This window comes from Mycteria americana, unplaced genomic scaffold (genome assembly GCF_035582795.1).
Source record: "Mycteria americana isolate JAX WOST 10 ecotype Jacksonville Zoo and Gardens unplaced genomic scaffold, USCA_MyAme_1.0 Scaffold_86, whole genome shotgun sequence".
Classification (NCBI taxonomy): Eukaryota; Metazoa; Chordata; class Aves; order Ciconiiformes; family Ciconiidae; genus Mycteria; species Mycteria americana.
The window spans coordinates 194,826-222,025 of NW_027445670.1; the positions used below are offsets into that span (position 1 = coordinate 194,826).

At 58.5% G+C, this 27,200-nt stretch overlaps 3 protein-coding genes across 7 annotated transcripts in view; 2 read left to right on the forward strand and 1 right to left on the reverse strand.

Moving 5' to 3' along the window:
- LOC142404174 (uncharacterized) overlaps positions 1 to 27,200 on the reverse strand; it is a 39,435-nt gene that overhangs the window by 11,821 nt on the left and 414 nt on the right. The window contains exons 2-6 of one of the 4 annotated variants that reach the window (XM_075490641.1): positions 26,638 to 26,758; positions 26,274 to 26,348; positions 24,216 to 26,072; positions 14,855 to 14,861; positions 8,217 to 8,713 (exon numbers count right to left, since the gene is read on the reverse strand). In XM_075490641.1, coding sequence (XP_075346756.1) covers positions 8,217 to 8,713; positions 14,855 to 14,861; positions 24,216 to 26,072; positions 26,274 to 26,348; positions 26,638 to 26,671 — 2,470 coding nt within the window. In that variant the 5' untranslated portion in view covers positions 26,672 to 26,758. Of the gene's footprint in view, positions 1 to 1,320; positions 1,441 to 7,950; positions 9,207 to 9,925; positions 10,182 to 13,853; positions 13,898 to 14,854; positions 14,862 to 24,215; positions 26,073 to 26,273; positions 26,349 to 26,637; positions 26,759 to 27,200 lie in introns of those variants that run through there. The other 3 variants (XM_075490638.1, XM_075490639.1, XM_075490640.1) reach the window with 3 other exon arrangements.
- Positions 2,883 to 27,200, forward strand: part of SH3BP5L (SH3 binding domain protein 5 like) — a 60,550-nt gene continuing 36,232 nt past the window's right edge. Inside the window, exons 1-6 of one of the 2 annotated variants that reach the window (XM_075490649.1) lie at positions 2,883 to 3,362; positions 3,502 to 3,564; positions 4,705 to 4,833; positions 4,956 to 5,117; positions 5,258 to 5,431; positions 5,656 to 6,074. In XM_075490649.1, the coding sequence (XP_075346764.1) occupies positions 3,147 to 3,362; positions 3,502 to 3,564; positions 4,705 to 4,833; positions 4,956 to 5,117; positions 5,258 to 5,431; positions 5,656 to 6,069 (1,158 nt within the window). In that variant the 5' untranslated portion in view covers positions 2,883 to 3,146 and the 3' untranslated portion in view covers positions 6,070 to 6,074. Of the gene's footprint in view, positions 3,363 to 3,501; positions 3,565 to 4,704; positions 4,834 to 4,955; positions 5,118 to 5,257; positions 5,432 to 5,655; positions 6,846 to 27,200 lie in introns of those variants that run through there. The other variant, XM_075490648.1, reaches the window with a different exon arrangement.
- On the forward strand, positions 14,050 to 16,236 carry LOC142404178 (uncharacterized). Its single transcript, XM_075490658.1, has 2 exons — positions 14,050 to 14,284; positions 14,622 to 16,236. Exons 1-2 carry the CDS (start codon positions 14,272 to 14,274, stop codon positions 15,536 to 15,538), a joined length of 930 nt encoding a protein of 309 aa, XP_075346773.1. The 5' UTR covers positions 14,050 to 14,271; the 3' UTR covers positions 15,539 to 16,236.

Genomic DNA, 27,200 nt, shown 5'->3' on the forward strand with positions numbered 1-27,200 from the left:
GCATATATGTACGTGCATATATTTGTGTGTATACATGTATGGGTGTGAATATAGATATATGCACGTGTATATGTGAGCATATATGTGCATACGGATGTGCATATAGGTGTATACATGCGTATATGTGAGTATATATGTGTGTATATGTATGTGCATACATGTGTGTGCATGTGTGCGTGTATATACGTGTGTATACATGTATGGGTGTGAATATAGGTGTATGCATGTGTATAGCTGAGTATATACGTGTATATATGCGCACGTGTGTGTGCATAAAGGTGTGTGCATACATGCATATGGGTGTGTATATATGTGCATGTACGTCTGTATACATATATGTGTGTATGCATGTGTATAGGTGTGTATATGTCTATGGGTGCGTATACATATGTCTGTGTATACGTGTGTATGGGTGTGTATATATGTGTGTGTGCATATATGTGTGTATATATGTGTGTGCACATACGTGTGTGTGTATAAATGTGTATAGGTGCGTATATATGTGCATATGTGTATATATCTCTGTGTATGGGTGTCTATATGCGTGTATACAGGTGTATAGATGTACATATGTACATATATATACACATACACATGTGTATATGTGTCTGCATAGCCATGTGTATATACATACATACATGCGTGTGTATATGTATGTGCATATGTGCATATACAGGTGTACGGGTGCAAATATATGTGTGTATGTATATATGCATATGTATACATGTGTGTATGTGTCTGTATATACGTGCATATATACATGTGCATATATACATCTCTGTTTGCCCCTATATTCATGCCCTTGGGGGGGGGGGGGGGTATTGTATATATATTAGCGAGGCCGTACATGTGTACACCTATATGCACACCCCAAGGGGGGTGTGTGTGTATACGTGCGTGTATACATGTGCATACGTGTCTATACGTATCTATACATGTCTATATGCGTCTATATGTGTCTATAGGCGTCTATAGGTGTCTATAGGCGTCTATAGGCGTCTATAGGCGTCTATAGGCCCCATTTCAGCCTCTAGCGGCCTCATCGCCCCCCTTTCCCCGCAGACCTCGGGCCTGGGCCCCCCCCCGAGCACCCCCGAACCCCACTGGAGACCGAAATTTCCACGGGGGGGGGGGGGAACTTTATAAACGGGGTCGATCCGGTTTCAACGGGGTTTAAAGGAGGCAGCCGCCATCTTGAGGCGCGGCGGAGGCGCCGTAAAACAAGATGGCGGCGCCCACTCAACCCTCTACCCCTGCCCTTTCGCCACCCCGTCTTGAAGAGGAGCGGGGCCAGGCGGAGCGCAGCGGTTTATTACTCACCGGTATTCACCTTCGCGCCCGGTTTGAGGTCGCCGGGAACCGGGTGGGCCGTGGTAGACGGCGGGAGGCGGCAGGGAGCTGGGGGCCGCCATTGCGTACGGTAAGAGGAGGAGGGCGGGGCACCGGCGGCAGCTTCCGGTTCCGGTAGCGGGGCGGGGGGACGTGAGGCCGCTGTGGAGGAGCGGGAGGTAAACACAGGCCGCGGCCCCGCCTCGGGGGGGGGGGGCAGAGAAGGGGGGGACCGGGGTGAGGAGAGCTTTGGGGGGGGTCAGGGGTGTTGGGGGGGGGAGGGGGGGGCTTTGGGGGGGTGTGGGGAGGCTGTTGGAGCGGGAGGGGGGAGCCTTGGGGGTGGGAGATATGGGAGGATATGGGGGGACAGTGGAGTGAGGGGGGCATTGGAGGGATAGAGGGGTGATTGGAGGGGTGGGGGGGGATGTGGGGGGCGTTGGGGGGATATGGGGGGCGTTGGAGGGGTATTAGAGGGATGTGGGGGGCATTGGAGGGACATGGGGGGCAGTGGAGGGGTATTAGAGGGATGTGGGGGGCATTGGGGGGGATATGGGGGGCATTGGAGGGGCATTGGGGGGACATGGGGGGCATTGGAGGGGTATTAGAGGGATTTGGGGGGACATGGGGGGCATTGGAGGGGCATTGGGGGGACATGGGGGGCAGTGGAGGGGTATTAGAGAGATGTGGGGGGCATTGGGGGGACATGGGGGTAGTGGAGGGGTATTAGAGGGATGTGGGGGGCATTGGGAAGATATGGGGGGGCATTGGAGGGATAGAGGGGTGATTGGAGGGGTGGGGGGGATGTGGGGGGCGTTGGGGGGATATGGGGGGCGTTGGAGGGGTATTAGAGGGATGTGGGGGGCATTGGGGGGATATGGGGGGACAGTGTAGTGAGGGGGGCATTGGAGGGATATAGGGGTGATTGGAGGGGTGGGGGAGATGTGGGGGGGCATTGGGGGGATATGGGGGGACATTAGAGGAGTGGGGGGCATGTGAGTGGGGCGTTGGAGGGATGTGGGGGGATATGGGGGGGCATTGGAGGGGTGTTAGAGGATATGGGGGGCATTGGGGGGACATGGGGGGACAGTGCAGTGGAGGGGGGCATTTGGGGGCCATTAGAGGGATTTGGGGGGGCATTGAGGGGATATGGGGGGGGCAGTGCAAGTGGTGGGGGGCATTTGGGGGGGCCGTTGGAGGGGTGGGGGGGCATGTGGGGGGGTATGGGGGGCGGGGCAGTGGTGGTGGGGATTTGGGGGAGCATTAGAGGGATGTGGGGGGGCATTGGGGGGATATGGGGGGACAGTGCAGTGAGGGGGGCATTGGAGGGATATAGGGGTGATTGGAGGGGATGTGGGGGGGCATTGGAGGGATATGGGGGGCATTAGAGAGGTATTAGAGGGATGTGGGGGGGCTGTGGGGGGCAGCGGGGAGAAATAGGCAGGATTTGGGGGTGCAGTGCATTGGAGGGGCTCTAGGGAGAGGGAATTGGGGAGGGGGCACCCCGTGGGGTGCAGGAGGGGGCTGACCTTTTCCCGGTTGTTTTCCAGCCCCCCCCCCCCCCATCCTGTCTCGGCCGATCCAGACCCCAAGTCATCGTCCTCGGGGTGGGGTGGGGTGGGGGGGTGTCTCTGCCGGGGGTGGGGGCTTGCCCCCGCTCCCTCCGCACCCCCCCCCCGTCTGGCTCACCCCCGAAATGAAATAGAGCCCCTTGCTCCGCGCGGGGTGGGCTGGCGCTGAATGGCCCCCCCGCTAAGATGCTGGCCCCCCCCTGAAGCGAAGCGGACCCCGACGTCGCCCGGATTGGGGGGGATCCCGCCATGGGGGACGCGGAGGAGAGGCTGGTTTGGGGGACGAACGGAGGGGACGGACGCCAGACACCTCCCGGGCAGCTGGGGGTCTCCCCGGGGGCGGACGAGGACGAGGTGGGGGCGGCCGTTTCAGGGGGGGCGTCTGATGTCGAAGACCCCAGGACACCCCCGAAAGTGGTAGGAGAGGAGGAGGAGGAGGAGGAAGAGCTGGACCCCAGGATACAGGTGAGGGGTGGGTGCAGGAAGGGTTTTTTTTCCCGGTTCCCCCTGGTTTTTTGGGGGGGGGCGGGGGGGGGGGCACAGTGGATTTAGGGGGGTTGCATTTCTCCTCCCTCACCCCACGTTTGGCTTCTCCCTTCCCCAGGAGGAGCTGGAGCATCTCAACCAGGCCAACGAGGAGATCAACCGAGTGGAGCTCCAGTTGGATGTGAGCTGCTCCCCAGTCCCCTAACTGGTCCCCCAGTCCCCTAACTGGTCCCCCAGTCCTTCTTCCCCAGTCCTTAACCAGTCCCCCAGTTCATAACTAGTCTGCCAGTCTTTAACTGGTCCCCCAGTCCCCTAACTGGTCCCCCAGTCCTTCTTCCCCAGTCCTTAACCAGTCCCCCAGTTCATAACCAGTCTGCCAGTCTTTAACTGGTCCCCCAGTCCCCTAACTGGTCCCCCAGTCCTTCTTCCCCAGTCCTTAACCAGTCCCCCAGTTCATAACCAGTCTGCCAGTCTTTAACTGGTCCCCCAGTCCTTCTTCCCCAGTCCTTAACCAGTCCCCCAGTTCATAACCAGTCTGCCAGTCTTTAACTGGTCCCCCAGTCCCCTAACTGGTCCCCCAGTCCTTCTTCCCCAGTCCTTAACCAGTCCCCCAGTTCATAACCACTCTGCCAGTCTTTAACTGGTCCCCCAGTCCCCTAACTGGTCCCCCAGTCCTTCTTCCCCAGTCCTTAACCAGTCCCCCAGTTCATAACCAGTCTGCCAGTCTTTAACTGGTCCCCCAGTCCCCTAACTGGTCCCCCAGTCCTTCTTCCCCAGTCCTTAACCAGTCCCCCAGTTCATAACCAGTCTGCCAGTCTTTAACTGGTCCCCCAGTCCCCTAACTGGTCCCCCAGTCCTTCTTCCCCAGTCCCCTAACTGGTCCCCCAGTCCTTAACCAGTCCCCCAGTTCATAACCAGTCTGCCAGTCTTTAACTGGTCCCCCAGTTCATAACTAGTCTGCCAGTCTTTAACTGGTCCCCCAGTCCCCTAACTGGTCCCCTAGTCCTTAACCAGTCTGCCAGTCTTTAACTGGTCCCCCAGTCCTTGTTCCCCCAGCCCTTAACTGGGTCCCCCAACTCTTAATTGGTCCCCCAGCCCGTGTTCCCGGTCCTTAACTGGTGTTCCCGGTCCTTAACTGGTGTTCCCGGTCCTTAACTGATGTTCCCAGTCCTTAACTGGTCGCCTTCATGCTGGTCCCTGCTGGGTTTTGGCCTCGGTGGGACAGTTGGGTGGGGGGAACCTCCCGCTGAGGGGGTCTCCCCGGGTGCAACGAAGGACAGGAGGACACGGGGATGAGACGTTCCTTGCTCCTCACCTCCAGGAAGCCCGCACCGCGTATCGCCGGATCCTTTCCGAATCCGCCAGGAAGCTCAACACCCAAGGCTCCCAGTTGGGCAACTGCATCGAGAAAGCTCGACCCTACTACGAAGCCCGGCGCCTTGCCAAGGAGGTACCGGCGTCCCTCAGGGGTGCCGAAGGATGGGTGGTGGTGGTGGTGGTGGTGGTGGGGCGTCTTTTTTTTTTTTTTCCCCCTCCCCCAGCGTCGTAACCCTCTCCCCGTTTGCCGCGCAGGCTCAGCAGGAGACGCAGAAAGCGGCGTTGCGGTACGAGCGAGCCGTCAGCATGCACAACGCCGCTCGCGAGATGGTCTTCGTGGCGGAGCAGGGGGTCATGGCCGACAAGAACCGTTTGGATCCCACCTGGCAGGAGATGCTCAACCACGCTACTTGCAAAGTACGGGGTGGGGTGAGGGTGGGGGGGGTGTCTTTATCCCCAGGAGAGGTGGGATGGGGCCTGGGAGGAGGCGGCTGGAGGTTGGGGATGATGGGGAGAGGGAGGACCCCGCTTCTGAAGGGGTTTTGGGGTGTCCCCAGGTCAACGAGGCGGAGGAAGAGCGGCTGCGGAGCGAGCGGGAGCACCAGCGCGTGACCCAGCTGTGTCAGCAAGCCGAGGCCAAGGTCCAAGCCCTCCAGAAGTCCCTCAAACGCGTCATCGTTAAGAGCAAGCCTTATTTCGAGCTGAAAGCCCAGTTCAACCAGATCCTCGAGGTAGCGGCTGGGGGACAGACGTGGCTCTGCCGCTTGCGGTGGGACCCCTCGGGCTGGTGAGGGGCACGGGGGGCCCATTTTGGGGAGGATCCTGCTGTTTTCTGCCAACTTTCGGGGTGAGGTGGATTGCGGGGAGAAAAGGAGGCTGGTGGGGTCTGCCCCACGTTTTGGGAAGGGACGCTGGGACAGCGTGGTGGCCGATGCCATCTCCTGTCCTCCTGCAGGAGCACAAGGCCAAGGTGACGGCGCTGGAGCGGTTGGTGTCGCAAGCCAAGACGCGTTATTCGGTGGCCCTGCGTAACCTGGAGCAGATCAGCGAACAGATCCACGCTCGACGTCTCCAACGCCTCATCGTTCGTCGAGCTTCGCCGGTGGGAGCCGAAGCCAGTCCCCAACACGCCGGTACCGAGGTGGGGGTGACAGGAGGGACACATTTGGGGGCCGAGTGCCCCCCGGCCGACACGCTTTCGGTGCTCAGCCTTCAAACCATCGCCTCCGACCTGCAGAAGTTCGACTCGGTCGAACATTTATTGGGCTTGTCGGACGCTACCAGCCTCAACAGCGACGAGCTGGAGGAACGGGAGCAACGCCGGGGCGGGCAGGGTCACTTCAAACATCACCGAAGCATCAGCCTTTAGCCCCCCTCCCCCCCGAGTCCCCCCTTGTGGCTTCTCCCCTCCCTGGGGAACCCCAAAAAGACGGAGCGGGGTCAGTGGGTGTCGCCGTTATCTGCCGCAGAGGCTGCAGGGGGGAGGATGGAGCTGATGGGGCGACGCTTGGAAGCCCCTTGTTGACAAAGGTGATGCCGTCAGGGGCCCAAAATTTGGGGGGTTGTTGGGGTTCACCCCTCCGAATTTGGTGGATGAAGTAGTGTGTGTGTGGGGGGGGGGGGGGGGCGATGTGAGCCGTGTCCTGTGGGACTGCACGTGCCCAGCGTTGGGATACCGAGTTAAGCTGCCCGTTGGGTGTTGGCAGCGAGCGGCTGGGTGGGCGAAGCTGCTAACGAAGCTGCTCAGTTGCAGCCCCTCCTCAGCGCAGGAGCTGCACCCCTAAAACGCTCTGAGGTGGGGGGGGGGGGGGGGGGGCTGTACCAGGGACCCTGCCTGTCGGGGTTGGGGGGGGGGGACGGGACAGCATCCCCCTGCCCGTCCCCCCCTCCTTTCACCCCAGTCCCCCCTAAATTTCAGACGGTTATTTGGGGTTATTTTCCCCCTTTTCCAGCAACAGGCGAGGCAGAAGCCAAATTGCACTAACAGGAGGGGGGGCCCCGCAGCCGTTTTGGGGTACGGGGAGGGGGCGGGGGGGGGGGGCTGCGGCCATGCCGGGGCTGTGATGAGAACCACGCTGGTTTGAGGCAGCCCCGAGGTCGGTTGGAGTGTATTTTCCGGTGAGTAAAATTTATCCCTCTCCCCTCCACGTGGTTTTATTCGCTCGATTGCACCCCGGGTACCCCAAAACCCCCCCCCACGACGATATTTCGGCATCTGGGGAGCAGCTCAAAGCTTCAAGGGGCGGGGGGGGGGGGGTAACAACTTTGGGAACGGGATCGTTGCAGCCCTGTGGTGATGATTTTGCTTCCTGAGGTTTTCAAATTCCATCCCGGGGACGGGGTCAAATCCCTGAAGCTTGAAAAACCAAGCCAATAGCCCCAAATATTATTAACGTTAATAAAAATCGCTATTATTGGTAATTATATTAATATTCACCCCCTAAATTTTCCTTATTAATGGCTGAAAAAAGGATACGTGTTTTCTAAGTATCTAAATTCTCTTCTAATTCTCCAAAGGGTTGATTTTAATCAGTTTAATTTGCTCGTTTACTCGATTTTTTTTTTTTTTTTAAAGAATATGGATTTCCTTCGGGCGGGGGTTGCATTTTTGGGGTAACATCAGGCTGGTTTGGGGGTTACAAGGTGCTGCTCCTGCTCTTCCCCTTGGGTTTTACCCGGCGTTTCGGAGCCAGCTTGAAGGATTGGAGGAGAAAATAGGAAATTTGGGGGGAAATGGTGGTGGTGGAGGGGTGTCAACGCCTGGATTTTGCTTGGGGAGGGGGGTCCAGGGGACTGGGGGGACACCTCCCCCCCCAGATTTGGGGTTCCCTGGGGTTTGTGGCTGGGAAGGGAAGAACCTGGTGGCACCCCAAGGGACGCGGGGGTCGTACAGCTAGCCCCCACCCCGAAGCACGCTGGGGTGGCTGGGGGTGCACGCTGGCAGCACCCCAAGGGATTTTGGGGGTCCCATTGCTGCCCCCCCACCCCAAAACCCAGTGGGGTAGGTTACCCATCACCCCAACAGATCTGGGGGTCCCATCGCTGCCCCCCCACCCCCCCTCCCCACCCCACCACACACATGGGAGGGCAGCCAGGATGCCACCACCAAGCCCACCACATCCCAAAGTTACAAATATATTTTCTCCCTCCATCCACGTACGTTTTTTTGGGGTCAGCCCCCTCTTTTTTTGGGGTCAGCCCCCTCTTTTTTAGGGGTCAACCCCCTCTTTTTTAGGGGTCAACCCCCTCTTTTTTTGGGGTCAGCCCCCCCTTTTTTTGGGGGGGTGAAGCTCAAGAACATCTACGTGGCGCTTCCTCCTCTTCCTCCGCTTGCTTTTCCCCGTGAACCGAGCTCCGTCCTCGATCCTTCTCCTTCCCTGGCTGACTCGTGGAGCCGCTGGTGCTTGACCAAGCTCGATCGGACGCTGAATCTCTTCCCGCAAGCCGCGCAGGGATACGGTTTCTCTCCCGTATGGATCCGTCGATGCCGACTGAGGTTAGAACTTTGAACGAAACGTTTCCCGCAAGCCGGGCACTCGTAGGGTCGTTCTCCCGTATGAAGCCGTTGATGGATAACGAGGATGGAACGAGCGCTGAATCCTTTCCCGCATTCCCCGCATTTATAAGGTTTTTCTCCCGTATGTAATCCTTGATGACGTACCAAGCTGGAGCTGACCCGAAATCGTTTCCCGCACTCGGTGCACGTATAGGGGGTCTCGCCGGCGTGGGATCGCCTATGGATGAGGAGATCCGAGCTTTGTACGAAGCTTTTCCCGCATTCCGGACACTTATAGGGTTTTTCCCCTGTATGCCGACCTCGATGTCGGATGAGATGAGATCGTTCGTTAAAGGATTTCCCGCAAAACGAGCAGGAAAAGGGTTTTTCTCCGGTGTGAGTCCGACGATGCTGGATGAGATCCGAGCTTTGCCCGAAACTTTTCTCGCATTCGGGACATTTATAGGGTTTTTCTCCCGTATGGATACGTTGATGACGGAAAAGATTGGAGCGAGCGCTAAAACATTTCCCGCATTCGGAACAAATATAGGGAATATCATCCAGGCGGCTTTGGGAATGCAGGATACGATCAGCTTTCAAGCTTTTCCCGTAAGGAATTTCCATCCCGTGCAGGCGTTGATGACGGAGGAGGTTGGATCGACGGCTGAAGCATTTCTGGCATTCGGGACAACGATGGGGTTTTTCCCCCGTATGGGTTTTTTGATGGGAATTCAGGTGAGAATTCCAGGTAAAAGTTTTCCCGCATTTTAGACAGGGATAAGGACGTTCTCCGGAGTGGATGCGTTGGTGGCGGAGGAGGTAGGCGCTGTGGTTGAAGCTCTTCCCGCATTCGGTGCAGAAAAATCTCTTTTTATCCCTCGGGATCGGGTCGTCCAGGGTGTCGAACCCCTTTCCAGGGAGAAGGGGATGAGCCGAATCTGTTCCCGGGGGATTTTCCTGATGGTTCGGTGGGGTTGTGCTCATCCCAGCGCTGGCTGGTCCTTCGCCTGCTGGGAAATTCGGGATGAGGGCAGGGAGGGATGGGGGGATTTGGGATGAGGGCAGGGAGGGATGGGGGGATTTGGGATGAGAGCAGGGAGGGATGGGGGGATTTGGGATGAAGGCAGGGAGGGATGGGGGGATTTGGGGAGGGATGGGGGGATTTGGGATGAGGGCAGGGAGGGATGGGGGGATTTGGGGAGGGATGGGGGGATTTGGGATGAGGGCAGGGAGGGATGGGGGGATTTGGGATGAGAGCAGGGAGGGATGGGGGGATTTGGGATGAAGGCAGAGAGGGATGGGGGGATTTGGGGAGGGATGGGGGGATTTGGGATGAGGGCAGGGAGGGATGGGGGGATTTGGGATGAAGGCAGAGAGGGATGGGGGGATTTGGGGAGGGATGGGGGGATTTGGGATGAGGGCAGGGAGGGATGGGGGGATTTGGGGAGGGATGGGGGGATTTGGGATGAGGGCAGGGAGGGATGGGGGGGATTTGGGATGAGAGCAGAGAGGGAGGGGTGGTTTGGGAAGGAGACAAGGGATGGGGGATTTGGGAAGGCAGATATGAGGGGAGTTGGGGAGGGACGGGGGATTTGGGGAGGTGGCGAGGGATGGGGGGATTTTGGGGAGCAGCGAGGGATCCCCGATGCTTCAGTGGGGCACCGTGGGAAGGGGGAATTTAATAGGTTTTGTGGGATGGGGGGGGGGGGGGGGATGTGGACCCACTCACCCGGCGAGCCCAATGCCTCGTGGTTCTCCTGCATGGCCGGTGAAACCCCGTCCTCCTCCAGCCCCCGAAACAGCAAACCCCTCCGTCGGTCCCTGCAATTCCCAAAAATCACCGACCTGGAGGGATCCAGGGATGGGCAGGAGGATGCGAGGTCCCTCCGGGGGGGGGGGTCCCCGTTCAGACCCTGGAGGGATAAATGCAGTTGGGTGTTAGCTGGGTGCGGTGGTTAAAAGGGCAAAGCGTCCTCCTGCAAGCGCTTGGGAGCCGTTTCACCGGTTCCTGAAGCAATTTGGGAGCCGTTTCACCGGTTCCTGAAGCAATTTGGGAGCCGTTTCACCGGTTCCTGAAGCAATTTGGGAGGGGAAGGGAAGGGAAATGGGGCGCTGAAGCCCACGGGAGGGAAACGCTAAGGCTGGGGGGCTCTGTATGGGGCTCCGAGAGGGGATGGTGCCTGGTATTGGGGGTGAGGGGCTCAGCTCTTCTGCTGTGTCCTGACCGGGGCAGCCCTGGGACCAAGCGGAGCATCTCTGGGGTCGGGCGGAGCATCCCTGGGATCCAGTGGGGCACTGGAGACCGAGCTGAGGATCCCTGAGACCGAGCTGAGGATCCCTGAGTCCAAGCTGAGGATCCCTGAGACAGAGCTGAGCATCCCTGGGATCCAGTGGGGCACTTGAGACCGGGCAGAGGATCCCTGAGACTGAGCTGAGCATCCCTGGGATCCAGTGGGGCACCCAGGACCGGGCAGAGGAGCCCTGAGACCAAGCTGAGCATCCCTGGGATCGGATGGAGCATCCCTGGGATCCAGTGGGGCACCCAGGACCGGGCAGAGCATCCCTGAGACTGAGCCGAGCATCCCTGGGATCCAGTGGGGCACCCAGGACCGGGCAGAGCATCCCTGAGACCGACCCGAGCATCCCTGGGATCCAGTGGGGCACCCAGGACCGGGCAGAGCATCCCTGAGACGGACCCGAGCATCCCTGGGATCCAGTGGGGCACCCAGGACTGGGCAGAGGATCCCTGAGACCGAGCCGAGCATCCCTGGGATCCAGTGGGGCACCCAGGACCGGGCAGAGCATCCCTGGGATCCAGTGGGGCACCCAGGACCGGGCAGAGCATCCTGGAGACCAAGCTGAGCATCCCTGGGATCCAGTGGGGCACTTGAGACCGAGCTGAGGATCCCTGAGACCGAGCTGAGGATCCCTGAGACCGAGCCGAGCATCCCAGGGATCCAGTGGGGCACCCAGGACCAGGCAGAGGATCCCTGAGACCGAGCTGAGCATCCATGGGGTCGGGTAGAGCATCCCTGGGATCCAGTGGGGCACCCAGGACCGGGCAGAGGATCCCTGAGACCAAGCTGAGCATCTCTGGGATCGGGTAGAGCATCCCTGGGATCCAGTGGGGCACCCAGGACCGGGCAGAGGATCCCTGAGACCGACCCGAGCATCCCTGGGATCCAGTGGGGCACCCAGGACTGGGCAGAGCATCCCTGAGACCAAGCTGAGCATCCCTGGGATCCAGTGGGGCACCCAGGACCGGGCAGAGCATCCCTGGGATCCAGTGGGGCACCCAGGACCGGGCAGAGCATCCTGGAGACCAAGCTGAGCATCCCTGGGATCCAGTGGGGCACTTGAGACCGAGCTGAGGATCCCTGAGACCGAGCTGAGGATCCCTGAGACCGAGCCGAGCATCCCAGGGATCCAGTGGGGCACCCAGGACTGGGCAGAGCATCCCTGAGACCGAGCCGAGCATCCCTGGGATCCAGTGGGGCACCCAGGACCGGGCAGAGCATCCCTGGGATCCAGTGGGGCACCCAGGACCGGGCAGAGCATCCTGGAGACCAAGCTGAGCATCCCTGGGATCCAGTGGGGCACTTGAGACCGAGCTGAGGATCCCTGAGACCGAGCTGAGCATCCATGGGGTCGGGTAGAGCATCCCTGGGATCCAGTGGGGCACCCAGGACCGGGCAGAGGATCCCTGAGACCAAGCTGAGCATCTCTGGGATCGGGTAGAGCATCCCTGGGATCCAGTGGGGCACCCAGGACCGGGCAGAGGATCCCTGAGACCGACCCGAGCATCCCTGGGATCCAGTGGGGCACCCAGGACTGGGCAGAGCATCCCTGAGACCAAGCTGAGCATCCCTGGGGTCGGGTAGAGCATCCCTGGGATCCAGTGGGGCACCCAGGACCGGGCAGAGCATCCCTGAGACGGACCCGAGCATCCCTGGGATCCAGTGGGGCACCCAGGACTGGGCAGAGGATCCCTGAGACCGAGCCGAGCACCCCTGGGATCCAGTGGGGCACCCAGGACCGGGCAGAGCATCCCTGGGATCCAGTGGGGCACCCAGGACCGGGCAGAGCATCCTGGAGACCAAGCTGAGCATCCCTGGGATCCAGTGGGGCACTTGAGACCGAGCTGAGGATCCCTGAGACCGAGCTGAGGATCCCTGAGACCGAGCCGAGCATCCCAGGGATCCAGTGGGGCACCCAGGACTGGGCAGAGCATCCCTGAGACCGAGCCGAGCATCCCTGGGATCCAGTGGGGCACCCAGGACCGGGCAGAGCATCCCTGGGATCCAGTGGGGCACCCAGGACCGGGCAGAGCATCCTGGAGACCAAGCTGAGCATCCCTGGGATCCAGTGGGGCACTTGAGACCGAGCTGAGGATCCCTGAGACCGAGCTGAGCATCCATGGGGTCGGGTAGAGCATCCCTGGGATCCAGTGGGGCACCCAGGACCGGGCAGAGGATCCCTGAGACCAAGCTGAGCATCTCTGGGATCGGGTAGAGCATCCCTGGGATCCAGTGGGGCACCCAGGACCGGGCAGAGGATCCCTGAGACCGACTCGAGCATCCCAGGGATCCAGTGGGGCACCCAGGACTGGGCAGAGGATCCCTGAGACCGAGCTGAGCATCCCTGGGATCCAGTGGGGCACCCAGGACCGGGCAGAGCATCCCTGAGACCAAGCCGAGCATCCCTGGGATCCAGTGGGGCACTTGAGACCGAGCTGAGGATCCCTGAGACCGAGCTGAGCATCTCTGGGATCGGGCAGAGCATCCCTGGGATCCAGTGGGGCACCCAGGACCGGGCAGAGCATCCCTGAGACCAAGCTGAGCATCCCTGGGATCCAGTGGGGCACCCAGGACCGGGCAGAGCATCCCCGAGACCAAGCTGAGCATCCCTGGGATCCAGTGGGGCACTTGAGACCGAGCTGAGGATCCCTGAGACCGAGCTGAGGATCCCTGAGACGGAGCCGAGCATCCCAGGGATCCAGTGGGGCACCCAGGACCAGGCAGAGGATCCCTGAGACCGAGCTGAGCATCCATGGGGTCGGGTAGAGCATCCCTGGGATCCAGTGGGGCACCCAGGACCGGGCAGAGGATCCCTGAGACCAAGCTGAGCATCTCTGGGATCGGGTAGAGCATCCCTGGGATCCAGTGGGGCACCCAGGACCGGGCAGAGGATCCCTGAGACCGACCCGAGCATCCCTGGGATCCAGTGGGGCACCCAGGACCGGGCAGAGCATCCCTGAGACCGAGCTGAGCATCTCTGGGATCGGATGGAGCATCCCTGGGATCCAGTGGGGCACCCAGGACCGGGCAGAGCATCCCTGGGATCCAGTGGGGCACCCAGGACCGGCCAGAGCATCCCCGGGATCCAGCAGGGCAGGTCCGGGGCTGGCAAAAGCATCCCCGGGACGGAGCCGAGCAACCCCGGGACCATGCGGGGCAGCTCCGGGACCGGGTGAAACATCCCCACGACCTGGTGGAACATCTCCAGCACCGGGAAGAGCATCCCCGGGACAGGACAGAGCATCCCCGGGATAGGATAGAGCATCCCCGGGCCCAAAGCGAGCACCCCCGGGCCCCTCCGGGTTATCCCCGGCACCGGGCGGAGCCTCCCCGGAGCCGCCCCCGCACCTCCCCCGGTACCTGCCGGCTCCGACCTCCTCTTCCTCCGCTTCCTCCGGGTTGGGGCAGCCCTTTCCTGTGTCCTCCCACACCGACCCGGCCTGCAACAGGCTCCGGGAACCGGGGAGAGGGAGGGGGTTTCACCGGGGGCGGGGATCGAGGCATCCGGCTGCCTCCCCCGAGCATCCCCGGGGCGCTGGACCGGGGAGCCGGGGCGGGGGGGGGGAGTGGGGGTGTGTGTGTGGGTCTCCCCATTTTTCCACGGAAATACCCAATTTCCTACGGGAATCAGGGCAGATGATTTTGTGAGATCATTTAAAAGAGTAAAACGTCGTGGGGTGGGGTCCCAGCAGGACAAGCTGGTCCCCAAAGTCTGGGGGACCCCCCCCCACCCCCCCCCCCCCCCCAAGAAGAAACCCTAGAGCTCCACCAAGTCCCGATGGCAGAAAAAGGTGGGAAATTAAGAAGCTCCTTTTTATTCCCCCTCCCCTTTTCCTTTGAAATCTGTTAAAAAAGCTTTATTTTTTGGGTGCTCGGAGTTGGACACGATGGTCCTTATGGATCCCTTCCAACTTGAGATATTCCATGATGGAAGAAGGTTGGAAGAGGTTTCCTGGTGCTGGTCCACCCTTGGAGATACTCATGGACATGGGTCTAGAAGACCTTGCTTGACCTAGATGGTTGGAGTGGTCATCTCCAGGTCTTGGCTCCAAACCTCCATCCATTGGGGACGTGCGGGGGCTCGGTGGGACGCTTTGGGATCCCACATCAGCACGTCTGTCCTTGCAGGTGACGGGACCGTGGATGGTGAGGAGGATGGAGGTGGTGAGAGGATGGAGACGCGGCGAAGAGGACCCGGGATGGGACAACGTGGGGCTGGGAAATGGGTGGAGAAGGGGATGAGGGGTGGTGGGATGGGGGATCATGTGCAGACAGGGGGTCCCATCGCAGGAGATACCGATGTCTGCGGGGAGGGTGGGAGAAGTTTTCCCTGTGGATCATCCCTGGTCACCCACCGGCACGTCCACACTGGCGAGAAGCCCTACAAGTGTCCCGAGTGTGGGAAGAGCTTCGGGCGCAGCTCCCACCTCATCGTCCACCAACGTACCCACACCCACGAGCGACCCTACAAGTGTCCTGACTGCGGGAAGAGCTTCAACCAGAGGTCCAACCTCCTCATCCACCAGCGGGTCCACACTGGAGAGAGACCCTATGGGTGCCCTGAGTGTGGGAAGAGCTTCAGCTATAGGTCCGTCCTCCTGATCCACCAGAAGACCCACACCGGGGACAAGCCCTACACCTGTGCTGACTGCGGGAAGATCTTCAGCCAGAGCTCGGACCTCACCAAGCATCGCCGGATCCACACCGGAGAGAGACCTTATGGTTGTGCCGAGTGCGGGAAGACCTTCAGCCTCCATTCCCACCTCCTCTCCCATCAGAGGACCCACAAGGGTGAGAAGCCCTACGCTTGCCCCGAGTGCGGGAAGAGCTTCAACGATAGCTCCAACCTCATCACCCACCAGCGTATCCACACTGGGGAGAAGCCCTACAGGTGCCCCCAGTGCGGGAAGGGTTTTGGACGCCTCTCCCATCTCCACCGACACCAGAGGACCCACACGGGGGAGAAGCCCTTCACCTGCTTGAGCTGCGGGAAGAGCTTCGGTGAGAGCTCATCCCTCATCCGTCACCAACGGGTCCATACATGAGCCTGTTTTGGGGTGGGAAGAGGAGCTCCAGCTTTCCCACCAAGAATGGGGAATGCAGGTGACACCTTTCCCGGCTTGATGGTGGTGGGTGTCAGGCAGCAGCACCCCACAGATCACCCCAAAATTAGACAGGGAGAAGGAGCTCAGTGGGTTTTTTGGGCTGCTGCTCAACCCCAAGACGTGTGGGGCACGTCTGATTTATTCCTTATGGTGTTCCACCAAAAAACCTGGAGATCCTCCAGGATGGGTGGGAGAAATAAAGGCCAGGTGGGTCTTCCAGGCTCTCTAAGCCTTTGGGGCCATCAAGTCCTCAAAGTCCTGGGTGTTGGCCGTCAAGGTGAGGTGTCCCCAGGTCCTGGGTGCTGTTGGCAGGCACATGGGGCGAGATCACCCAGTTTTGGAGCTGTCAGGAGGACCTGGCTGCAGACCCCAGGGGCGCAAGGGGCCACCCCACGTTCATGAAGGAACAGCACGATATGTGCTAGAGCTCTGTGTCTTCTCCTGGGGCAGGGGATGGTCCTTCCCTTGGCGAGAGGGTCTCCACAGCCTTCATGGGAGGATGCAGCTCGGCTGTACGGGGCGGCCCATGTGTTGTAAGGAGTGGTGGTCTCTATCCATGAGATCAGGTGGGACACAGAAGGTCCCAAGGGGGTGGGAATCTTGTCACAGGTCCTTATTGGGAGGGTTTGGTGGAGCCAAACCCCCTCTGATGGAGCCAAACCCCCTCTGATGGAGCCAAACCCCTCGATGGAGCCAAACCCCCTCGATGGAGCCAAACCCCTCGATGGAGCCAAACCCCTTTGATGGAGCCAAACCCCTTTGATGGAGCCAAACCCCTTTGATGGAGCCAAACCCTTTGATGGAGCCAAACCCCCTTTGATGGAGCCAAACCCCCTTTGATGGAGCCAAAACCCCCTTGATGGAGCCAACCCCCTTGATGGAGCCAACCCCCTTGATGGAGCCAAACCCCCTTGATGGAGCCAAACCCCTTTGATGGAGCCAAACCCCTTTGATGGAGCCAAACCCCTTTGATGGAGCCAAACCCCCTTGATGGAGCCAAACCCCCTTGATGGAGCCAAACCCTTTGATGGAGCCAAACCCTTTGATGGAGCCAAACCCCCTTGATGGAGCCAACCCCCTTGATGGAGCCAACCCCCTTGATGGAGCCAAACCCCCTTGATGGAGCCAAACCCCTTGATGGAGCCAAACCCCTTGATGGAGCCAAACCCTTTGATGGAGCCAAACCCTTTGATGGAGCCAAACCCCCTCGATGGAGCCAAACCCTTTGACGGAGCCAAACCCTTTGACGGAGCCAAACCCTTTGACGGAGCCAAACCCTTTGATGGAGCCAAACCCTCGATGAAGCCAAAACCTCAATGAAGCCAAAACCTTGACAGAGCCAAACTCTTCTCCATGATGCCGGATGAGGTGGGGAGGGAGGAGATGCTTCAGGAGCAGCACGGATGTCCCGTTCATACAGATGCTGGGATGTCTGGAGAGCCTGTAGCTTCTATCTGACTTTATAGAGCTGTAAGGAACAAAGGGACCAGCTCGTCTTGGTGTCACGTGGAGAAACCCAAGACAGGAGCAACGTCTGCAGCTGCTCCCGGGCAAGACTTTCCCCCCCCTCCCGCCCCCCGGCACGGTTTTACCTCGCCGGCTATTTTAGGCGTTCGGCAGAGTGGTCGGGTTTGCCCTTGAGGGAGCAGACCTTCGGGTTCGGGAGGACGTTGCAGGCGAATCTTCGGCATGCCAGAAATGCCTTTGCGGCTCTCGCTCCCGCGGAGGACGCAGGACACGGCCACTTTATCATTTTACCATTCTCTACGGCCGTTTTCTCGCCAGGGTTTTTAAGCTTGTCTACTTCTACCCATCAGATTTTTCCGATCTTTTTTTTTTTTTTTTTGCCTTAATAAAAAAAAATAAGTTTATTTTCCCATATATTGACTATTCACTCAAAAGAAGAACCGCCTCCTCTTGCTCACCAAAGACCTGCTCTGCTATGGAGGAAGCATCTTGTGCTTTGATGTTGCTCCCCCATACCCCTCCTCATCCTCTTTTTTTTTTTTTTTTTTCCACATTAAGACTTCAGATTTATTCAATTTTGTTCCATTTTTTATAATTATCCCGTAGCGCGGCCACCGCGATTACCTCGTAACTGTATTTTCAGCATTAAAAAAAAAATTCCTCCGTCTTCTTTTTACGCATTTATTAAGACACTTAGCCATTAAAACCTTTCCCAAATAAAAGTAGGAATATATATACATATTCTACGCAGACCCCTTCCCCGCCCAACCCCGGCGGTAATTTAATTAAGACAACGGAAATTTAATATCGATCTAAAAATAAAGGCCCCACCCTGTCCCCCTCCTGGCACCGTTCCCCTCGCAGATGTTTCCTCAGAACCTTCTGCTCCAGCAAAGCCAAGTTCAGGAGGACTCGGGGGGGGGGGGGGGTGTCCCTGGGTTGGACCCCAAAATGGGGCTGTACCCAGGGGTCTCTGCCCCGTGGCAGAGCTGTGGGGTGGGGATGGGGCTGGCACCGGCTCCTTGTCCCCGGGGTGCGCACGGGGACAGTGGCTGAGGGAGCAACGTGCCCTGGGGTTGGGGGCTTGCACTTGGCTTGGGGTGCTCAGCCTCCCCCCCCCCCCAATCCATGGGGTGGGAGGGGGGTCTGCTCTTCCTCCCCAGTAAGTCCTCCAAGGTGCCGGCGCTGCTTGCATCTCCCCGGGGAGCTGCTTGGGAAGTGGCCAAGACCCTTTGCCATGTGCTGAACCTCTTAAAGACCTGCTGAACCCCTTCAAGATGTGCTGAGCTCCTTTGAGATGTGTTGGAGCCCTTTGGAGACAACCTGAGCTCCTTTGAGATGGGTTGGACCCCTTTGGAGACAACCTGAACCCCTTGGAGATGTGCTGGACCCCTTTGGAGACAACCTGAACCCCTTGGAGATGTGCTGAACCCCTTGGAGATGTGTTGAACCCGTTAAAGACATGTGGAACCCATTGGAGACATCCTGAAACCCTTCAAGATGTGCTGAACTCCTTTGAAGATGTCCTTTGAAGATGTCCTGAACCCCTTGGAGATGTACTGAACTCCTTCAAGGCATGCTGAGCTCCTTTGAGACATGCTGAACCCCTTTGGAGCTGTCCTGAACCCCTTGGAGATGAGCTGAACCCCTTGGAGATGTGCCTAAGCCCTTCAAGACGTGCTGAGCTCCTTCAAGACATGCTGAACCCCATTGGAGACATGCTGAACCCCTTCGAGATGTGCCGAACCCCTTAGGAGATGTCCTGAACCCCTTGGAGATGTGCCTAAGCCCTTCAAGACATGCTGAGCTCCTTCAAGACATGCTGAACCCTGTTGGAGACATCCTGAACCCCTTTGAGATGTGCTGAACCCCTTAGGAGATGTCCTGAACCCCTTGGAGATGTGCCTAAGCCCTTCAAGACATGCTGAACCCTGTTGGAGACATCCTGAACCCCTTCGAGATGTGCTGAACCCCTTAGGAGATGTCCTGAACCCCTTCAAGATGTGCTGAACCCCTTAGGAGATGTCCTGAACCCCTTCAAGATGTGCTGAACACCTTGGAGATGTGCTGCAGAGCCACCCTAAAAACCATTTTGGAGGCCAAGGGCACTAATGGTCATTAACAACCCCGACCATCCCCACTTGGGACCCCCACCACCCCCTGCCCAGGGCCCAGGGGCTCTATTTAAGCCCAGCCCTGAGGATTTTGGTCCTTTTGCAGGACTTCTTGGAGGAGCATCCATGCATGACCACGGACCCTGCTTATCTGGCCCATAGGCTACCATCCTGGCTTGCCCCTCGGTCGCGAGGGTGGGATGTGGCCATGGGTGGTGGTGCCTCTTGGAGTCTCGGGGTGGTAGTGGGGGGTGGGGTTAATTTAATTTCTTCTCCTTGGGGTTCACCAGCAGATGTTTGGAGCAGCCCTAGGGATGCGCTGGGACCCAGCCCTCCCCTGTGGTCCAAGTGGGGTGGCCTTTTGGGGTTAAAAAGGTGGTTTTGATGCCACCATACTCTTGGTTGTCCAAGGACCACAACTGAAGGGTTCAGCTGGTGAAGGCTCAACACTTCCCTCCATCCTGCTACATTTTTTTACCGGATTCAGGGGAATCTTGCACTGGGGGGGAAAAAAAAAAGCACATTTTTAACTGTAGCCACTGGGCTTCAAATTGGGGCAACCCAACCAAAGAGGGGGGGAAAAAAAAAAAAATCCTTGGAAAATGGGATCTTGACGTGGTCTGAAGCCCTCCCAGAGCAAATGGAAGAGGAATGACCACTTTTCAGCCCGCCAAGGGAAAGGACCGCAGCGCCGCCAGGGTAGCTAGGCTCTAATTTATTACTACTCATGGAAAGAAAGCGGAAAAAAAAGAAAAAAAAAGAAAAAAAAAAAAAAAAAGGACGCGAGCCGTGGTGACGAGGCGAGGCGGTTCCCCCGAAAGCGGACACGGAAGGGACCGTTGACAAGCAGCACAGCGACACGTCCACGCTGGTTTCGGAAGCACGGACAACACCAGAAAATAGAGAAATTTCACTTAAATCGCAGTTCGGTGTGGGGTTTTTTCCCCCCCCCCCCCAAAAATATCCTCGCCGAAGCCCTTCGTGTTCTTTTCGGGGTGGCTTTTGCCCCTCGTGGCTCCATTTGGGACCCTGCGCCCCATGGCACGGTCACCGTGTCCTCCTAAAAATAATTCAATTATTTTGAACCCCGGGGGAGGTTCTTGACTTCATCCCCGTCCCTCCTCTTCCTCCCCCTTCCTCGTTTTCCGTATGCGAAGTCCTGGGCTCTGTGGGGTGATGGGGAGGGGGCTTCCTCATGTGTGTGTCCCCCCCCCCCAGTGACCCCCATCCACAGAACCCGGCGTTGTAGAGGTGACCAAGCCACCAAGCCACATCATCTCACCGTGCCCTTGATTTTGGGCTAATTTGGCCCAAATTGGCCAGAGAGCCCTAAGGCCGGGCGGCGTCTGCACGGGGAGCACGTAATTAGCACGCTCATTAACGCACCATCAACGCGCTCGTTAATGCATAATTAATGCATCGCCGAGGTGATTTGGAGGCGGGCGTCAAAAGCCAACCCCACCAGCAGCTCCCGTTGACCGCCGGCCAAAATTGAGGCAAGAACGTGAGATTTTGGGGCTCCTTCAAATAAGTTTCTTCCCCCCAAAGTGGGGCTGGTGCTGCCTGCAAGGCAGCTTCTTGGGGGGGCTTGGGGATCCGAAGCTGGGGGGGTGTCTGGAGGGTCCCCCCGCGATGCAAAGACAGAATTAACATCCTCGGTGACATCATGGTTGTGTCAGCGGTGACGCCCCGGTTGTGCCATTGGTGACATCGTGGTTGTGCCAGCGATGACATCTCGGTTGTGCCATCGGTGACATCCCAGTTGTGCCAGTGGTGACATCCCAGTTGTGCCATTGGTGACATCATGGTTGTGTCAGTGGTGACATCATGGTTGTGTCAGCGGTGACACCCTGGTTGTGCCATTGGTGACATCCCAGTTGTGACATCATGGTTGTGCCAGCGATGACATCTCAGTTGTGCCATCGGTGACATCCCAGTTGTGCCATCGGTGACATCCCCGTTGTGCCAGCGGTGACATCATGGTTGTGTCAGCGGTGACACCCTGGTTGTGCCATTGGTGACATCCCAGTTGTGACATCATGGTTGTGCCAGCGATGACATCTCAGTTGTGCCATCGGTGACATCCCAGTTGAGCCATTGGTGACATCATGGTCGTGCCAGTGATGACATCATGGTTGTGCCATCAGTGACATCCCAGTTGTGCCATCGGTGACATCACGGTTGTGGCATCGGTGACATCACGGTTGTGCCAGCAACGACACCATGGTTGTGCCAGCAATAACATCCTGGTTGTGCCAGCTGGGACACGCCGGTTATGCCAGCAGTGATGTCCTGGTTCTACCATCGGTGACATCACGGTTCTACCCTCGGTGACATCACGGTTGTGCCATCGGTGACATCATGGTTGTGCCAGCAACGACACCATGGTTGTGCCATCAGTGCCATCCTGGTTGTGCCAGCTGGGACACGCCGGTTATGCCAGCAGTGATGTCCTGGTTCTACCATCGGTGACATCACGGTTCTACCCTCGGTGACATCACGGTTGTGCCATCGGTGACATCACGGTTGTGCCACGAGTGACAACCCGGTTTCGCAGCGGCGTTGCCCGGGGAGCCAGGCAGGTCCCCAAAACACGTCACGTGGAGCCGGGGACAATCCTCGGGGGCTGTTTACTCGGGCAAGGGGACGGTGCAGCTCCGCAGCCCGCGGCCGCGTCGCGCACCCCGCGGCTGGATCCCGCGCGCTGTGCATCGCTTCTCCTCCGCCCATCGCACCGCCGAGCTGCGCAAGCCCTCGAGCAAACACCCGGAGCCAATTCCATCCGCTCCGGGCGTATTTTTTTTTTGTTGTTTTTTTTTTTTTAAATTCTTATTTTTTTCCGCATCCAACGATCCGGCAGCAATTCCCGGCGCTGCCGCATCCCACGCCAAGCTCGGCTCCTGCTTCCCGTGGCGCTGCCTGCGATCGCTGCCTGACGCAGGCTCCGGTACTTCCTTAGGATGGTTGTTTTTATCCCTTTCTTTATTTTTATCGCCAATTTTTTTCTATTCCGTACGTCCTTTGCTTTCTTTTCCTCCTCTTCCTTTTCTATTTTTTTTCCGTATTTTGATATTTTTCCTCTTTTTTTTGCACCTACAGTACTACCTGTTCCTCTTGCTGACATTTTAAACTTTTTTGTTCATAAACACGACGAGTCCTTCCCGTAGCACGTCTGCACCTCTCGAATTATTTTGCTTTCAGTTGAAACCTTCCCGATTCCAGAGATTTCAGCAATTCCCTACTTTTCCAAAACTCTTATTTCAGCTTTTTATCCTCTTTCGGGAAAAAAAAAAAGAAGTCATTCTCAGCCTTAATTCTTTTTCTTCTGTATTTCTTTCCATGCTTCGATATTTTGCGCGTAACCCTTTCTGTTCCTCTTAGTGTTTGGTTTTTTTTTTTTTTAAATTTTTAATGATTTTCTTCATTTCTTTTCCCCCCCAAGAAGCGCTCGCTCCCCCGGTAACGGGGAGAAAACGAGAAATGGGAGAAATCGGGATTTCAGGCAGCAAAAAAAGTACCGTCACCGCCTTTTCCCGATAGTACCGAAATGCGCTGAATCCCGCTCCAAGGGACGGAGCAAAAGCAAACATAAAAATTCAGGAAAAATCAGTAATAATAAAAAAACCCCCACCACAAACGCCTGAAAGTTTTTGCAAAGTCCGCGTGGAAAAGGACAAAAAAAAACCCAAACAAGCCCAAAATATTCCATTAAGTGCCTGAAAAATGACGTCACAAAATTGTGTGGTTTTGCCCAAAAGTATTTTCTTTCCGAAAGGAAAAAAAAAAATAATAAAAAATAAAAGAAGAAAACCCCGACCGGCTCCATTTCTGAGGAAAGATGCGGGATAAGACGAGCTCAGGGAGACGCTGCAGGAGACGGGGACGTGGAAATATCCCCGAGTCCCTCACGGCAGCTCCCGGGCGGGCAGAGGGCAATGCGGCGGCATGGGAAACCCCCCATTTCTGCTGTTTTTTCTCCCAAAATGCTCCAAGGTGGGAGCAGAGGATGGTACCCGGATGGGGGTAATGACGTGAACGTTCATCCGATGAGGAGCAGAGGGGCGAGGTGGGAAGATGCTCCGGGGGACACCAATGGGAGATGCTGGGATGAGTGGTGGGGTGGGGAGTAGGGGGACAGGGATGGAGGTTGGGGTCCCAGTGCGGAGCTGGGGGGACGCCGGGGGGAAGCACCCAGTGCTGGCAGCGAGATCATTAATTAGCCATGAAGGTTGAACAGCTCCCGGTGGGAACAAGCCCCCCAACGCTGGGGCTTTGACGTCAACCCAGGTTGGGTGTTAGGTGAGCGGCTGGGGAGGTAGGGGGAAGGATGGAGCCAGGGCCACGGCCAGGGATGAAGGAACTCCCTCATCCCCTAATTAGAGAGATCATTAATTAGCCACCAAGGCTGAACGGCTCCCGGTGGGAACAAGGCCCCCAACGCCAGGTCTTTGAGGTCAACCCAGGTTGGGTGTTGGGCGAGCGGCTGGGGAGGTTGGGAGGAGGATGGAGCCACGCCATAAGGGGAACTTCCCCATCCCCTCATTACAGACATCATTAATTAGCCACACAGCCTGAACGGCTCCAGCTGGGAACAAGTCCACCAACACCAGGTCTTTGCGGTCAGCCCAGGTTGGCTGTTGGGCGAGCGGCTGGGGAGGTTGGGAGGAGGAGGAGGGAGCCACAGCCAGGGCCGGGCACCGCTCAGTTCATGAGGGAGGAGGTCTGGGCCCCTGAGGCGGGCGCCGAGGGGAAGGAGGGGTGGGGGAAGGCGCGGGCAGGGAAGGAGAGGGCCCACGGCAGGTCCAGGGCGGGGCTGGAGAGGGAAGGGATGGGCAGGGGCGAGGGGGAGGCCGGGAAGGAGGGCAGCGAGGGGATGGGGGCCGCCGAGCCCCCCAACGGCGGGGAGAAGGCGGCGCCGGAGAAGGCGCTGGAGGGCGGCAGGGGGCTGCCGGCGGCGGTGGCGGCGGTGGCCGCGGTGGCTTTGGGCTTGTCCCCGGCGTGGGTGCGTTGGTGGCGGTTGAGGTGGGAGCTACGGCTGAAGCACTTGCCGCACTCGGGACACTTGTAGGGCTTCTCGCCGGTGTGGACGCGTTGGTGGATGGTGAGCTCGGAGCGTTGGATGAAGCTCTTGCCGCACTCGGGGCATTGGTAGGGTTTCTCGCCGAGGTGGATGCGTTGGTGCTTGATGAGGTTGGAGGAGACGCTGAAGCATTTACCGCAGACGTTGCACTTGTAGGGTTTCTCCCCGGTGTGCATCCGGCGGTGCTTGGTGAGGTCCGACTTCTGGATGAAACCCTTCCCGCAATCGGGACACTTGTAGGGCTTCTCGCCAAGGTGGGTCCGTTGATGTTTGATGAGGTTGGAGCGGACACTGAAGCTCTTCCCGCAGTCCCCGCACTTGTAGGGTTTTTCTCCCGTATGCATCCGGCGATGCTTCACCAACGCCGAATTTTGCCCAAAGCTCTTCCCGCATTCGGGGCAGGTATAGGGTTTCTCCCCCGTCTGCGTCCCCTGGTGCTTGACGTTCTCCGCCCAGTAAGTGAAGCTCTTCCCACACTCGCTGCACTTATGGGTCCTCTCCGGTGCCGGTCGGGCACGGGCACCCCAAAGAAAGCTCTTCCCACAATCGGTGCACTTACAGGGTCGTTCACCGGTGCCGGTCAACAGCCGCCGGCGCTTGTTGGAGGCCAAAAAGCTCTTGCCGCAATCGGTGCATTGGCAGGGTTGCTCGGCGCCGGCATGGACGCGTTGGTGCCTCTCCAAGTGGGAACTCTGGGAGAAGCTCTTCCCGCAGTCCCCACAACGGTAGGGTTTCTCACCCATATGGATACGCCGATGCCGGTCAAGGTGGGAGCTCCAGGCAAAGCTCTTACCGCAATCACCGCATTGGTAGGGTTTGCCGGCAGCGTGGCTCCGTTGATGCTGCAGCAACGCGGCGTTCAAGCCGAAACCCTTCCCGCACTCGCCGCACTTGTAGGGCTTCTCGCCAGCATGGGCGCGCCGGTGCTTGGCCAACGCTGCGCTTTTGGTGAAGCCCTTCCCGCATTCACCGCACTGCAAGGGCTTCTCGGGAGTCTTGGAGCCTTCGGTGCCGCGAGGAGCCGGGCAGCGACCGCAATCGGTGCAACGGCAAGTGGGTTCGCCGGCGACGGCGTGGGTACGGCGATGCCGGTCGAGGTGGGAGCTCCAACTGAAGCTCTTACCGCATTCAGGGCAGGCGTAGGGCTTTTCGCCGGTGTGGATCCGGCGATGCCGCTCCAGATGCGAATTCCAGTTGAAACCCTTCCCGCAATCCCCGCATTTGTAGGGTTTTTCCTCCAGGTGTAATTTTTGGTGCTTCACCAAACTGGTGCTGGCCGGGAAACTCTTCCCGCAGACGCCGCATTGGCAAGGCGCTGTGCCGGCACCGGCGCTGGCGTGCACCCGTTGATGTTGGATGAACGCTGAGCCAACGCTAAAGGTCTTGCCGCAATCGGGGCACTTGTAGGGTTTATCGCCGGCGTGCCGGCGTTGATGGGTGATGAGGGTTGAGCTGAGCCGAAAACATTTCCCGCATTCGGGGCATTTATGGGGTCGTTCGGTCCCTCGCCGGCGTTTGTTGAAGGCTGAACCGAAAGCCAAAGCTTTGCCGCAGTCGTGGCAGCGGCCGTGGCCGAGCAAGCTCCGCGGGGGAAATTTCTTGAAGCCTCGGTGGCCCGATTTACCCTGTCGCTTGCCCGATGGCTTTCTGGGCTGGTTCTCTGGTTTTTGGGGACCGTCGCTGGGCTTCGTCCCCTCTCCACCGGTGGGGCTGGTCCCTTTGGGCTTCCCCGCTGGCGTCCCCTCGGCATCCACCTTCTCCAGCTCGCCCGGTGGTGGGTCTTCCTCTTCGTTCTCACTCAACAACCCATCATCTACAGGGAAAAAAAGGGGGTGAGGACCCAACCCCGTCACCGAAAACCCACCGGTGGGCTGCCCGCATCCCTCCCGGCGTCACGGCGGCCGTATCCGGCTGCTTTCCTGTCTTCTTTACTCATCACCCCACGGTTTTGGGGCTTCCAAAATATGCTCTTGGTCATCACCGGCACTAACCGGCAACGCGATCGGTGACTTACCGGACACCAACCCCCTCCTCCGGTGCGATTCAGCGAAGGCGGTGATCCGCGGCCAACTGATGGCGATTTCCTCGGCTGGGGGAGACAATTGGATACCGGTTATAGCTCTTTGCACCCCAAAAATTCTAACGCCAGGATGGGGATGGCCAAAGGCACCAAAACCATAAAACCACAGCTGGAAATGGGGTCCCGGTTAAATCCCCCCCCCCCCCCACCTCCCCAGCGCTGTTTAAGCTCAATGCTGGCGATTTTGGTGTTTTTACACCGTATGAATTCAGCCACTAATTAAGGTAATTTAATTTTATTTTATTCTCCTTCAATAATAACAAATTAGGGAGAAATTAAGGGAAATTAAGAGCCTCACCCAGGGAGATGACGCTCTCGTAGCTCTCCTGCATCTTGTCCCGGTGCTCCAGGCTTGTCCCGGTGCCGGCACGGTTTTTTTTGGGGGGGTGGGGGGGGTGGTTGTGGGGTGTCACCGGTCCCTGCAACGCAAACATCTCCGGTTCAGATATTGGGGTCCACGGTGAGGGGGGGGGGGACAACCCAAACCGGGTGCCCCCCCCATGTCCTGCTGGATGTAGGGACCATACGGGGGGGGGGTCCCTGCATCACCCTGGGGGTGTCGTGGCTGGGTGGCAATGGGTGCTGGGGTATGACCCCCGCCCCCCCCCCCCCAGGGTGTTTTGGGGTGCTTCACCCCAAAGCACCCCCAGTAACTACGCTGTGGGAAGGGACCCCCCCCCCCAGAAGGTTGGGGGGCACTTAAATAAGGGTTGGGGTGACCGCAGGGAGCGGGGATGGGGATGGGGGGGTTAAATGCAATCGAGGTGAAGGCAAGGGGTGGAAATTAAAGGGGGGGGGGGCATGGAAATATAATGGGGGGGGGGTTAAAATGCAACAGGGCTGGAGGGAAAATGAAAATCG